The sequence below is a fragment of the Myodes glareolus genome, chromosome 18 (assembly GCF_982192425.1).
Source record: "Myodes glareolus chromosome 18, mMyoGla1.1, whole genome shotgun sequence".
Taxonomy (NCBI): Eukaryota; Metazoa; Chordata; class Mammalia; order Rodentia; family Cricetidae; genus Myodes; species Myodes glareolus.
Window position 1 is genome coordinate 69,733,586 of NC_142043.1, and position 13,670 is coordinate 69,747,255.

A 13,670-nucleotide genomic window follows, 5' to 3' on the forward strand; every position below is an offset into this window, starting at 1 on the left:
ACAGGAGCTGAGCTCCTGGGTGGGCATGCGTCCCACCAGATCCCCTCTTACCTCAGCACCCACCTCACTGATGTCCATCAGACTGTGTGGTGTAGAGACAGTTCCACCTCAGTGATGTCCATCAGACTGCGTGGTGTAGAGACAGCTCCACCTCAGTGATATCCATCAGACTGTGTGGTGTAGAGACAGTTCCACCTCAGTGATGTCCATCAGACTGTGTGGTGTAGAGACAGCTCCACCTCACTGATGTTCATCAGACTGTGTGGTGTAGAGACAGCTCCACCTCACTGACTGTTCATCAGACTGTCTGTATGGTGTAGAGACAGCTCCACCTCACTGACTGTCCATCACACAGAGTATGGTGTAGAGACAGCTCCACCTCACTGATGTCCGTCAGACAGATTATGGTGTGTAGCGATCTAATTGTCCTAGTGTGTTGGGCATCACTGTGATGGGACAACGTGATCAGAGGTGGAGGAACAGGTTTATTTGGCTTACACTTTCACAGCGTAGTCATTGAAGGAACTCAAACTGGACAGGAACCAGGAGACAGGAGCCGATGCAGAGGCCAAAGAAGGAGCTGCAACTGCCTTGCTCTCCATGGCTTGCTCAGCCTGCTTTCTTATAGAACCCAGGACCCCCAGCCCAGGGATGGCACCACCCACAACAGGCTGGGCCCTAACACAGCAATCACTAATGAAGGAAAAGGGTGGGGGTAGGTGGGGAGGAAGTTGGAGAAGAAGAGGGAGGGAAAGGCTGCAGTCAGGATGTAACATAAATAAGTTAGAGACTGGAGAGATGACTTCATTAAGTGCGCTGACTGCCCTTCCAGAGGACCAGGGTTCAATTCCCGGCAGCCATATGGCTGTTCACCACTACCTGTAACGCCTGTTCCAAGAGATCTGACACCCTCACACAGACATACCTGCAGGTCATTCATCAATGCACATAAAATAAATTAACTAATTAAAAAAAATCTGTACAGCTTTTTAAAAAGTTATGTATAAAAAGTAAAATAAATAAAAGAAATGGAGAAAAAGAAAAGAAAATGACCTACATCCAGATCCTATGGAGGCCCCCTCTCAACTGAGGATCCCTCCTTTCAGAAGATTGTAGCCTGTGTCAAGGTGACAGAAGATCCGCCAGCACAGTTAATAGAGCAACACGTGACAGGCCCCCTCCTGTCTACTCTGTCACAGCCCTCCAATGTGGAGGTCCTCCTGACCCTGAGGCACTATATTGCCAGGTGACATTCCCCTCCCTGCATGTATGTTCAGTGGAACACTTTAAATGTGGATGAGCAAAACTGCAAAGGTGCCCAGGAAGGTGGCTCTGGCGTGCATGCATGCAAGCCTGCCTCCCTGCGTCCAGTACTCCAGAGCCCACCGTGGAAGAGAACTGATCTCCAGAGTTATCCTCTGACCTGCGCACACACGAACCCAAACCACACACACATCAAATCTTAAAAAATCACGTGTGATTTCTACTCCTGCCTCCTTTCAGGAATAACCATGAAGGGAAATATCAGTCCAACAGGTCCATTCCTGACCCCCTCCTTCCATCTCCCCCTCTCTCACACACACATGCAGAGGTCTTACCCCAGAGCCTGTTGGTACCCACAAGCCACTTTTATCACTGAGCCACATCTCCAGCCTTCAACACCCACACTTTTAAAGAATCTGGAGGAGGGGCAGTGAGGGGGCCCAGCCTGGGGTATGAGAGAACTCATCTCCAAAAACAAATAACCCAGCAACAACAAACAGGAATCTGGGCTTAAGATGAACCTCAGGAAAACTGTTGCTTAGCAACTGCAAGCTCTAGGTTCTGTTTGATTCACAGAACAACAGACAAAGCAAAATAAAATTGCAGGGCTAGGGAATACAGCTCAGTGGCAGAGCTGGCCTCGAACCGCAGAACCACACACACACAGCAAAACAGAAAAACAAATAAACAAGAAGTTATGAGGTAGGTATGGAATAGCAATCCGTGTGTATAATGCAGCACTTGGGAGGTTGAGGTCTTAAGACCCCTCAGAGTCAAGTCTAGACTGGACTGCGTAGTGAGTTCCAAGTCAGCCTCTGCCTCCAAATTTTGTTTCAAGCACAAAATTTTAAAAAGGGAGAAAAATCTTGCACATAATCTCAGTAGGATATTACAGCCTAACTAACTCAGCCACCATTCAAATAATCAGAAGAAGGTGAAGGCCCAAGAGAAGCTTCAGTAGGTAAAGGTGTTGCTGGCACACTGCAGATTTCAGCTCTATGCCCGGGACTGACCCAGAGAGTGAAAACAGACATCAAGCTCCCACAGATCTTCTGATCTCTGCGTGTGTTCCTCGTCATGCACACGCCCCACACAGTGGACCTCAAAAGACTGCATGTGCCTTGGCATCTGCATGCCCCATACTGATCCTCTAGCCCCTGCATGTGTGCCTTACCATTGCATGCCTCACAAAGTGGTCCTCCGGGCCCTGCATGTGTGCCTTGGCATCTGCATGTCCCACACTGGTCCTCCGGGCCCTGCATGTGCGCTATAGTATCTGCACGCCCCCCACTATGTAGATTAAGTAAAAAGTGAGAACTAGGGATTGTATCCTCAACCGGCGGTGTCGAGTCTCACTTTTTAAAGCCCTCTCTGACCTTTTACTATATTTTCCCCTCCCCCTCCCGTCTTTGCTAGAGAACTGTGTGTACCAAGCCAGCTCCCACCCTCACTTCTCAGCCATCCTTACATCCTCTGCATCCTCCCCACCCCGTTAGGTGACTGGCTTCTCCCAGATACCCTGCCCATGGCCAGGGCTTTTGTGGGCAACCCTCTCCCCCACCTCCAGGAGGATTTATCCCAGGATCTCCTGCACCCAGCTATACCTCAGCCCCAGAGGGTTTCGGTTGCTCTGACCCATTTCCTCTTTCTCACACAAATGGATCACAGTGCAATGTTCCCTCTGTCCACCAGGCCCCTGTGGAGAGAAAGCATCACTCCTGTGGACAAGACTGTCAGGGGACCACAGAGGCAGCAGAGACTTCTGGTCTCTAAGGACAACAAGCACACCGTCATGGCAAGTTATTTTGAGTTTATTTTCAAATAACCAGTAAAAATGAACCTGAATTCAGTATAAATACGTAAAAAATAAAAGTGAACAAGGGATGGCTGAATAAATTCACCTCCAAGTTTACCAACTCGAAAAACCAGCTCAACAGCTAAACATCAAAACTGCACATAAGTAGAAGCCAGGAGAAGCAGTCAGAGCCTCGCCCAGCACAACACAAACATGGCCTACGGAAGAAGGTTCCGACCTAGGGTACCCAACAGTGTGGCCAAGGACAGAGCCCAGAGACAAAGGGACCTTAAAAACCTACTGGTGTTTTCTTAAAACATTTCTTTTTTGTATTTTGACAGAAATTACCTCCACAGAGCCCTAGCCATAGAAACTCACCATACAGACCAGGCTGGCATTTAACACACAGAGGTGAAGGTGTTTGCCCATGACTGACAATGTATTTCTTTTTAACATCGCACACACACACTTACTTTTTTGGCTTTCTCTTATTGCAAGTCAAAATCAGATAAGCACAATAGTAAGTTACAAGGACATTTTTCAACTTTGTAGTCTGGCAAAATAAATCACACAGTGTGGCAGTGTTAGGGAAAAACCCACCCTCAGAGTACTGACTTACAGGATATATAAAAACATTAGTTATTGCACAAAATGAATAAATGTGTCCCTAAGGCTAGGACATCAGTGCAAATAAACTCAGGAGGGAAGGAGCAACCCAGACAGACAGCAATGGGAGTCCTCAAGAGCCACAAGTCTGCTGCCTGGAGGACACGGGGAGGGCGAGGAGGGGCCTCTAATCCACCTCCTCGATGGTGGGCCCCGACCCGGAGCCCCCCTTGGGCGCCTGGGCCCCGAAGCCCCCAGCCCCGGGAGCACCCGCGCCCTGGTACAGCCCGCTGATGATGGGGCTGCACACCCTCTCCAGCTCCTCCCGCTTGTGCACGAACTCCTCCTTCTCGGCCAGCGTGTTGGCGTCCAGCCAGGAGATGACCTCCTGGCACTTGTCCAGCACCTTCCTCTTGTCCGCCTCGCTGAGCTTGCCCTTGAGGCCCTCGTCCTCCACGGCGCTCTTCATGTTGAAGGCATAGGACTCGAGCGCGTTCTTGGCCGCCACCCTCTCGCGCTGCACGTCGTCCTCGGCCTTGTACCTCTCGGCCTCCTGCACCATGCGCTCGATCTCCTCCTTGCTCAGCCGGCCCTTGTCGTTGGTGATGGTGATCTTGTTGGCCTTGCCCGTGCTCTTGTCGGTGGCCGTGACGTTCAGGATGCCGTTGGCGTCGATGTCGAAGGTCACCTCGATCTGGGGCACGCCCCGGGGCGCCGGCGGGATGCCGCTGAGCTCGAAGCGCCCCAGCAGGTTGTTGTCGCGCGTCATGGCCCTCTCGCCCTCGTACACCTGGATCAGCACCCCGGGCTGGTTGTCCGAGTAGGTGGTGAAGGTCTGCGTCTGCTTGGTGGGGATGGTGGAGTTGCGCTTGATGAGCGCCGTCATCACGCCGCCCGCCGTCTCCAGGCCCAGCGACAGCGGCGCCACGTCCAGCAGCAGCAGGTCCTGCACGTTCTCAGACTTGTCGCCCATCAGGATGGCCGCCTGCACCGCAGCCCCGTAGGCCACCGCCTCGTCCGGGTTGATGCTCTTGTTCAGGTCGCGCCCGTTGAAGAAGTCCTGCAGCAGCTTCTGCACCTTGGGGATGCGCGTCGAGCCGCCCACCAGCACCAGGTCGTGGATCTGCGCCTTGTCCAGCTTGGCGTCGCGCAGGGCCTTCTCCACGGGCTCCAGCGTGCCGCGGAACAGGTCCGAGCACAGTTCCTCGAAGCGCGCCCGCGTGATGGACGTGTAGAAGTCGATGCCCTCGAACAGCGAGTCGATCTCCAGGCTGGCCTGCGTGCTGGACGACAGGGTCCTCTTGGCGCGCTCGCAGGCCGTGCGCAGCCGCCGCACGGCGCGCTTGTTCTGGCTGATGTCCTTCTTGTGCTTCCTCTTGAACTCCTCCACGAAGTGGCTCACCAGACGGTTGTCGAAGTCCTCCCCGCCCAGGTGCGTGTCACCCGCCGTGGCCTTCACCTCGAAGATGCCGTCGTCGATCGTCAGGATCGACACGTCGAACGTGCCGCCCCCCAGGTCGAAGATGAGCACGTTGCGCTCGCCCTTGCCCGACCGGTCCAGCCCGTAGGCGATGGCGGCCGCCGTGGGCTCGTTGATGATGCGCAGCACGTTCAGGCCGGCGATCACGCCCGCGTCCTTGGTGGCCTGCCGCTGCGAGTCGTTGAAGTAGGCGGGCACCGTGATCACCGCGTTGGTCACCGGGTGGCCCAGGTACGCCTCGGCGATCTCCTTCATCTTCGTCAGCACCATCGACGAGATCTCCTCGGGGTAGAAGGCCCGGCTCTCGCCCTTGTAGCTCACCTGCACCTTGGGCTTGCCGCCGTCGTTCACCACCTGGAAGGGCCAGTGCTTCATGTCCGACTGCACCACCGCGTCGCCGAACTTGCGGCCGATCAGCCGCTTCGCGTCGAACACGGTGTTCTGAGGGTTCAGCGCCACCTGGTTCTTGGCCGCGTCGCCGATGAGCCGCTCGGTGTCGGTGAAGGCCACGTAGCTGGGGGTCGTGCGGTTGCCCTGGTCGTTGGCGATGATCTCCACCTTGCCGTGCTGGAACACGCCCACGCACGAGTAGGTGGTGCCCAGGTCGATGCCGATCGCCGTGTTCTTGGCCATGGCTCTCTCGCTCTCTCGCTCACTCGGTCTCTCGGTCTCTCTCTGCTGCCGGGGCTCTGCGCTCAGCTCCTGCGAGGCTGCGCTGTGCTCTGCGGCGGGGAGGCTCCGGGGAAGCCGGAAGGTCGGGAACGCGCACTTTCGCTTCTCTCCGCTGGGAGGGAACCTGAGATTCCTTCTGCACCGCAGGCGGCGTCTGGAGCTCTGCTGGCCGCCGGGCGCCTTTATGCAGCGTCCTCCGGTCCCGCCCGCTGTCCCCTGGACCAATCAGCGAGCCGGAGGCGGCCGTGGGGACCGGAATCTTCCAGCAGTTTCGCGTCTGGTGGAGCCTCCCCCGCCTCCTCTGAGTAATCGCTGCGGAGGGTGCTGCCCCTGTCCAGAACTCTCCAGACACTTCTGGGGTTCGCTGGAGAGGCCGGATTCCTGAGGGGAGGGCGGCGGGAGGTGCTGGTGCCACTGTTGTCATGGCGACGCACTGTAGCGGTCCCTTTGGTCAAATGAAGCAGACAAGGGTCAACTCCTGGAGGTCCTGAGCGGTGAGACGCGTGTGAGACTCAGATCATCGAGGGGGTTTAAGGTCTGCAAACCATTTCTACAGGACGGGGGCACAGAAAGTTTCTCAAAAGGGGCGGGATAACGCTTAGCCAAAGAGATTGTGATTGGGTCCTGGCTGCTAGTGACAGCCTGCAGGCGTCCTGAGGAATGCTCGTCCCTCCGTTTTTTCCCATCTTAGGTTTAAAAGGGGAAAGAGAAGAGGTCACGAACTATAGGCGAACTATAGGGTTTTTTTTTTTCTTTCGGTTTTTACATCACGGTTACCGTATCAGCAAGCAGGAGATCGCAGCACAGAGCACTCAGTGTTTACAATAGGATGTCTGTGTGTAAACCCTTGGTTCTCACGTTAGGAGGATCTGTGACCCGAATAAGGAAAGTGTCCCAGCGGGAGGGCAGGGCAGTGTGGACCCTGCCAGGACACAGCCACTCCCTTTGCCTCAGGCTGGAGCCTGGTATTACTAAGAAATAAAACTTTCCATAGAAGTTGGCAGGGTGTGGTGGCTCACACCAGTCATCTCATCACTTGAGAGGCTGAGGCAGGAGGACAGCAGGGAGTTCAATGCCAGCCTAGGTTGCAGAGGGAGAACCTGTCTGAAAACATTTTAAATAAAACCGAGAATGCCAGTTTGGCTTCTCCTTCTCGTATATCTTTGCCAGGCACCTTTCTTTCTGCTCAGTTCCTGGCTCTGATGGCTTTAGTAAGGTCAGGGTTAACTTAGAGTTTTTTGATTCTCCTGCCTATACCTGCTGCCTCTCGCCAGTCCCGTGTTTAAATGGAGAGATAGGGTGTTCTGTCCTGTGATAGCGTCATACCTCACTGTGCATTTAAAGCCAAGTACTGGGTGAGACCCTAAGGCAGAGGTGTTGGGACCCACCTACTGATTGACCTCTTAGCTGTTTGTCCTGGACCACAAGATTCAGTGCCTCATTTATCTCCTGTTTTGAGTACAAATACATTTAGTTGTAAGTGATTTTCCCTGATCCCTTCCCAGTTCCTCCTCCCGTGTAAGGAGTAAAGACCCCTAGTTAGAGGCATGAAACTACAGCATGAGGCTGCTGGGTGTGGTGGCACATGCTGGGGCAGTGCATCGAGAGTTCGTGGCCAGCCAGGGCCACAATAGAGCCTGTCTTCAAAATAGATAGATAGATAGATAGATAGATAGATAGATAGATAGATAGATAGATAAAAGAAAATAGAAAAAAAGAGAATTCATTGGAGTCATAGTTCTTAGGTAACAATCCATGACAGGGAGTTGACTATATACACAAATCTTTTTGGTTTTTCTTCCCTTTTATTTTATTTTTTGATATGGTCTCGTGTAGCCCAGGGTATTCTTGAATTCCTGTGTAATAGTCAAGCCTGGTCTTAGGTCTCCATCCCCCAGTTTTGGCCCCCAAGTCCTGGAATCCCAGGCGTGCACCAGCACTCCAGGCCACCCATAGCCTCCTGAGTGTAAATGGGAGGAGCCAGTTTCTGGAGGTAGCCCTGCTTTTGAACACAGCTCCACTGGCATCTTCCCGTGCGTGCTGTGTGCACACAAGTCCATATCAAGACATCTCTTCCTGGAACCCAAGGGCATCTAATTGTTTGTGATGTAGTTTGCTGATCTCAGCTGATGTTTTGAAGATGCATAGATCCCCTTTGTGTCCTTGGCAGGCTGTAGCTTGTTCCACAGTCAGGTCTAATGAATTCAGTTCTAATGAATCACTACCCCGATCTGGTCAAACCGGTTAAACTTCCAGGATTTTTCCATTACTCTGCAGCTCTGGCTGGAGATTCCTCTAGGAGTCCCTGCTAGCTGCCTCATCACTCCCAGAGACCTTCCTACTCCCCACCCCCAGGCCTGCCCCCCACCATCTGTGGCCACTGATAGTCCTGAGTTTGTTCCTTCTGCCCTGGGAATCAGCAGTTCTTTGAAGACATCTTTAATAGACAATTTGGTACAGGGTCTCATTCTGTAGCAAATGATACTCAAGACTCCAGGTCTGCAACACTGACCCACACACACAGTGCTAGAACTAACCGGAATGACCACCACACCCAGTCCACATCCATTTCTCCACACGAAGATATTTGATATTTGTCTGTTCTTTTAGCCTGGGTTCAAAGGCAGAAGCACAGTGATTGGTTTTAATTGCTGGGCAGGAGAACCCCAAGAACCCCAAGCTGCTGGTAGAATCTACCCTTAGAATCCAAGACACCCTAGATCTAATTATTAGCAGCTCTTACCCCCATCCTCCTCCCCTGCGACACACACACACACACACACACACACACACACACACACACACACACACACCCCGAAAGGACCTTGGTTCATTCTGGAATTAGGTTTTTATTGAGGTCCATATTTGGAAATAACAGAGTTCAGAGTTCTGAAGCTGGGAGGCCCTGATGGACTTTTAAAGGGTGGGGAGCTCCAGGGGCAGGAGAGGACACCGAGGACACTGGAGAGGGGAGAACCTTCCTCAGCAGGAGGCTCCAGCATCATTTTTCCTTTCTTTTCTTACAGCTTCTCAGAGCAGCCCGGTTTCCCTCAGTCCTAGTTTTTATCAGATGGTACAGTTCTGAGCAGATGCAAAGGAAGCAAGGAAGTGGTCAGAGCAAGGGATGTGAACCCCCAGGTGCCTTCCTGTTCTGCTCCTTTCGCTTTATTGTTGAGAGTCTCACCGCTTAAACCCAGCTGGCTGGAGCTCACAGGGGTCCTCCTGCCCCAGCTTCTCAGAGGCCTGTGTGACAGGCACCACGCCCTGCTGAGGCAGCCATTCTTAGGCAAATTGCACTCTGGACAGGGGAAGACCTCAGTGTGGTCTGGAGTCTACCTCTGGGTCAAGGGTGTTTTTTGTTTTGTTTATTTTGTGTTTGTTTTGCTTTGTTTGTTTGTTTGTTTTTAACAATGAAGTACTTGTATTCTATTAAATCACCCAGGTTTCTATATGACCATTTCTAAAGTAGGATTACAGGTAACTATTCAGGCTGTGTGGTGGAGCTCCTGTAAGTCCAGAGTGGCACAGGCCCAGGCAAAAAGATGCCTGGGCCATCTCAAGAAACCCAGCCTGGGCCATCTCAAGAAACCCAGCCTTGAAACAGCAAATGCATGGGTGGGTGCTGGGCTGTGGCTCAGTTGTGTGCTTCTCATTGTGTACAAAGCCCAGGGTTAAGCCGGGCGGTGGTGGCACGTGCCTTTAATCCCAGCACTCCAGAGGCGGAGGCAGGCAGATCTCTGTGAGTTCGAGGCTAGCCTGGTCTACAAGAGCTAGTTTCACGACAGGCTCCAAAGCTACAGAGAAACCCTGTCTCGGGGGGGGGGGGGGAGCCTGGGGTAAATTTGCTACCAAGGAAACCAGGGCCAGCATCACACACCTGTGATACCATCAGCGGGAAGGGAGAGGCAGAAGGACCAGAAGGTTGAGATTATCCGTGGCAACATAGTGAGTTTATAGACAGCCTAGAATACACTACACCCTGTCTCGGGAAATAAACACCCCCCAAACTCAGACCAAACAAACATCTGTTTCATAGCGTGGTGGCCTCAAGGACTGACTGGCTAATGCTCCAGTGGCTGTCACAGTGTGCGCTCTGCAGCTGTCGTCACAGTGTGCGTTCTGCAGCTGTCGTCACAGTGTGTGCTCTGCAGCTGTCGTCACAGTGTGTGCTCTGCAGCTGTCACAGTGTGCGCTCTGCAGGTATTGTCACAGTGTGCGCTCTGCAGGTGTTGTCACAGTGTGTGCTCTGCAGCTCTCATCACAGTGTGTGCTCTGTAGCTGTCGTCACAGTGTGCGCTCTGCAGCTGTCGTCACAGTGTGTGCTCTGCAGCTTTCCCATCTTTGATTGGCAGGTCCACACACTCAGCTCCAGCTACTCACTCATTCTTGGTGAGGGCCCCACAAAGCTGGGAACCATTTCAGGCACCCTGGAAGTAATTAAATTAGTTAATACTGGGTTTATATATGCAATCCCAGCACGGAGGGACAGAGGGATTGTCACATTGTCACAGGTTTGAAGCAGCCTGGTCTATAAAGCAAGTTCCAGGCCAGCCAGGGCTACATAGCGAGACCCTTCTCAGAACCCTCTGCTGTGCTTGTATAGAGGGAGAAAGGCTTTGGCTTTACTTATCTAGGACCACAAAACAGAAGACAGAAGTCATTTTATTATGATGCAAAGTTGGGGAGTTTTTAAAGATTTATATTTAATGAAGTATATGTGTGGGGCTGGAGAGATGGCTCAGTGGTTAAGAGCATTGCCTGCTCTTCCAGAGGTCCTGAGTTCAATTCCCAGTAACCACATGGTGGCTCACAACCATCTGTAATGAGGTCTGGTGCCCTCTTCTGGCCTGCAGACATACACACAGACAGAATATTGTATACATAATAAATAAATAAATATTTTTTAAAAAAAAGGTATATGTGTACATCAGTGCAGGGGCCTGGAGGACAGAAAGGGGCACTGGATCCCTTAGAGCTGGAGTTCCAGGTGGTTGTAAGTTTCTAAACCTGGGTCCTGGGTACCAAACACAAGTCCCCTAGGAGAGCACAGCCAGCTCTTACCACGGAGCCATCATCTGTCCAGCCCCTAGTCAGAGTTTGTTAAAACACATTTTTTTTTTTAAACACAGGTTTTGAGGGAAAGAGTTGAGACAGAGAGGACCTTGGGAGTAAAGTGAGATACACCTAAAACACAGGCCTGGGCTTTTCACAGCGGAGTGGCAGCCGCCACAAACTGCCATGGTCCCCACCTGCACAACCAAGATAAGACAGATGTTCCTGCAGTGTTCCAGAGACTATTTATAATGCTGGATAACCACAGCACCCGCCTGCCAGGGACCCACATAGCTTCCTGCATTTTTTTAAGAACCCCATGAAAGATTGGGGTGAGAGAGAAGGCAGGAGCTGAACGGCCAGAGCACATTTCTTCCAATTCCTGCCTTCCTGACACCAGCCTTTCCCTGAGTCAGCCTCTCTACTCACTGACCCCGTAGACTCAGGAGGGCAGCGGTGTGAAGGTCACTCTCTGAGCTGTTGGTGCAGGTGGGTTAGGTGACCACCCAGGAACTCCCCTCCTGCCCCACCCGATCATGGCTCTGCCCCTAAACTCCAGTCTCACCCACTCAACTCTGCCAGAAACGGGAAGGGAAAGCCAGCCCTGTGACCCAGGCGCAGCTGGCACCCGGCACACAGACTCTGCTGGTGTTAAATGTGGAGTCTGGCTGAACTTGCTGTCCCAGAGCAGAGTGGAGAGGACTGGAGAGCCAGGAGGGGAAGAGTTTGCTTTGTTAAGGAGTGTTCCTGAGAATAATGACTGGGCAGCTCCTCCCGGGCCAAACAGTTCCTCCCAGCTCTGCCAGCACTAGAGGTGACCATGCCAAAGCAGAACTAACTGGGATAGGAAAAGGGGGCGGTTTTTTTGTTTTGTTTTACTTTGGTTTGGTTTTTGGTTTTTCCAAGACATGGTTTCTCTGTAGCTTTTGGATCCTGTCCTGGAACTTGCTCTGAAGATCAGGCTGGCCTCGAACTCACAGAGATGCATCTATCTCTGCCTCCCAAGTGCTCAGATTGAAGATGTGTACCACTACTGCCCAGCTCCTGACTGCTTTTTAAAAATTACTTTGAGGTTTTTATTTTGTGTGTATAAGTGCTTTGTCTGCCTGTGTGTCTGTGTACCAATTTTGTGCCTGGTGCCTGCTGAGGCTAATTTTTTTTTCCAGACAAGGTTTCTCTGTAGCTTTGGTGCCTGTCCTGGAACTAGCTCTTGTAGACTAGGCTGGCCTTGAACTCACAGAGATCTGCCTGCCTCTGCCTCCCGAGTGCTGGGATTAAAGGCATGTGCCACCACCGCACGGCGCCAATTGGTTTTTGAGACAATATTTGGGAGCTGGGAACTGGACCTGGGTCTTCTGAGCCATCTCTCCTACCTTATACATCTATGTTTTAAGTTGCTTCTGGTTTGCTTGTTTTTTAGACTTCTGCTTGCCACGTGAGCCTTAAACTCCTGGCAATCCTCCTGCCTTAGCAATTCAAGTGCTAAGGGATCTTCTGGGATCTCCTGAGGCCCCTCACCCTCCTCCTCTTCTTCATCTTCTCCCCTCCACCATCATGGATGGGGTATATCTGTGTACTCGAGACTAGGCTTTATCTTTTTTTTTGTTTGTTTGTTTTGTTTTGTTTTTCATTTATGCAGGGTTTCTCTCTATCTTTGGAGCCTGTCCTGGAACTAGCTCTAGTAGACCAGGCTGGCCTCAAACTCATGAAGATCAGCCTGTCTCTGCCTCCTGAGTGCTGGGATTAAAGGTGTGTGCCACCACCACCCGGCGAAACTAGGCTTGATCTTATTTATCTATCTATCTATTTATTTATTTATTATTAAAAATTTTCACCTCCTCCCATTTCCTTCCCACTACCCCCACTATCCCTCCCCCCTCCCTCTCCAGTCCTAAGAGCAGTAGGGTTCCCTGCCCTGTGGGAAGTCCAAGGTCCTCCCCACTCCATCCAGGTCTAGGAAGGTGAGCATCCAAACAGACTAGGCTCCCACAAAGCCAGTCCATGCAGTAGAATCAAAACCCAGTGCCATTGTCCTTGGCTTCTCAGTCAGCCCTCATTGTCAGCCACATTCGGAGAGTCCTGTTTGATCCCATGCTCCATCAGTCCCAGTCCAAAAGCTGGCCTTCGTGAGCTCCCATTAGATCAGTCCCACCGTCTCAGTGGGTGGATGCACCCCTCGTGGTCCTGACTTCCTTGCTCATGTTCTCCCTCCTGCTCTTCATTTGGACCTTGGGAGCTAAGTCCAGTGCTCCAGCGTGGGTCTCTGTCTCTATCTCCATCCATCGCCAGAGGAAGGTTTCGTCTGGATGGAACTCCTCAGCACCCTAGGCTTTACCTTTAATAAATTTTATTTTATTGGTGTTTTGTCTGTCTGTATGTCTGTGTGAGGGTGCTCGATCCTGGAGTCACAGACAGTTATGAGCTGCCATATGGGTGATGGGAATTGAACCTGGGTCCTCTGGAGGAGCAGTCAGTGCTCTTAACTGCTGAGCGATCTACCCAGGCCCCAGACTAGTCTTGAACAGGAATCCCCCTGCCTCCAGGGCTGTACCACACCCAGCACTGCTTCATCAGCTGGAAACGATGGAAAGATTGGTGGCTTTCACAATACTAAGCTCACCAAACTGTGGCAGCCACGAGAGAGCAATTCTCAGAGATGACAGGAGCTGAGCTCCTGGGTGGGCATGCGTCCCACCAGATCCCCTCTTACCTCAGCACCCACCTCACTGATGTCCATCAGACTGTGTGGTGTAGAGACAGTTCCACCTCAGTGATGTCCATCAGACTGCGTGGTGTAGAGAC

The 13,670-nt window shown here is 52.1% G+C and overlaps 1 protein-coding gene across 1 annotated transcript; it reads right to left on the reverse strand.

Annotated features, from left to right (window-relative positions):
* Positions 1-3,058: 3,058 nt before the first annotated feature.
* LOC148119222 (heat shock 70 kDa protein 1A) lies at positions 3,059-5,885 on the reverse strand. The gene has a single exon (XM_087898526.1). It carries the CDS (start codon positions 5,775-5,777, stop codon positions 3,852-3,854), a length of 1,926 nt encoding a protein of 641 aa, XP_087754652.1. The 5' UTR covers positions 5,778-5,885; the 3' UTR covers positions 3,059-3,851.
* Between the last annotated feature and the right edge of the window lie 7,785 nt (positions 5,886-13,670).

Coding starts and splice junctions, on each gene's coding strand:
- LOC148119222 (XM_087898526.1), bottom strand. CDS start 5,777: ATGGCCAAGAACACGGCGATCGGCATCGACCTGGGCACCACCTACTCG.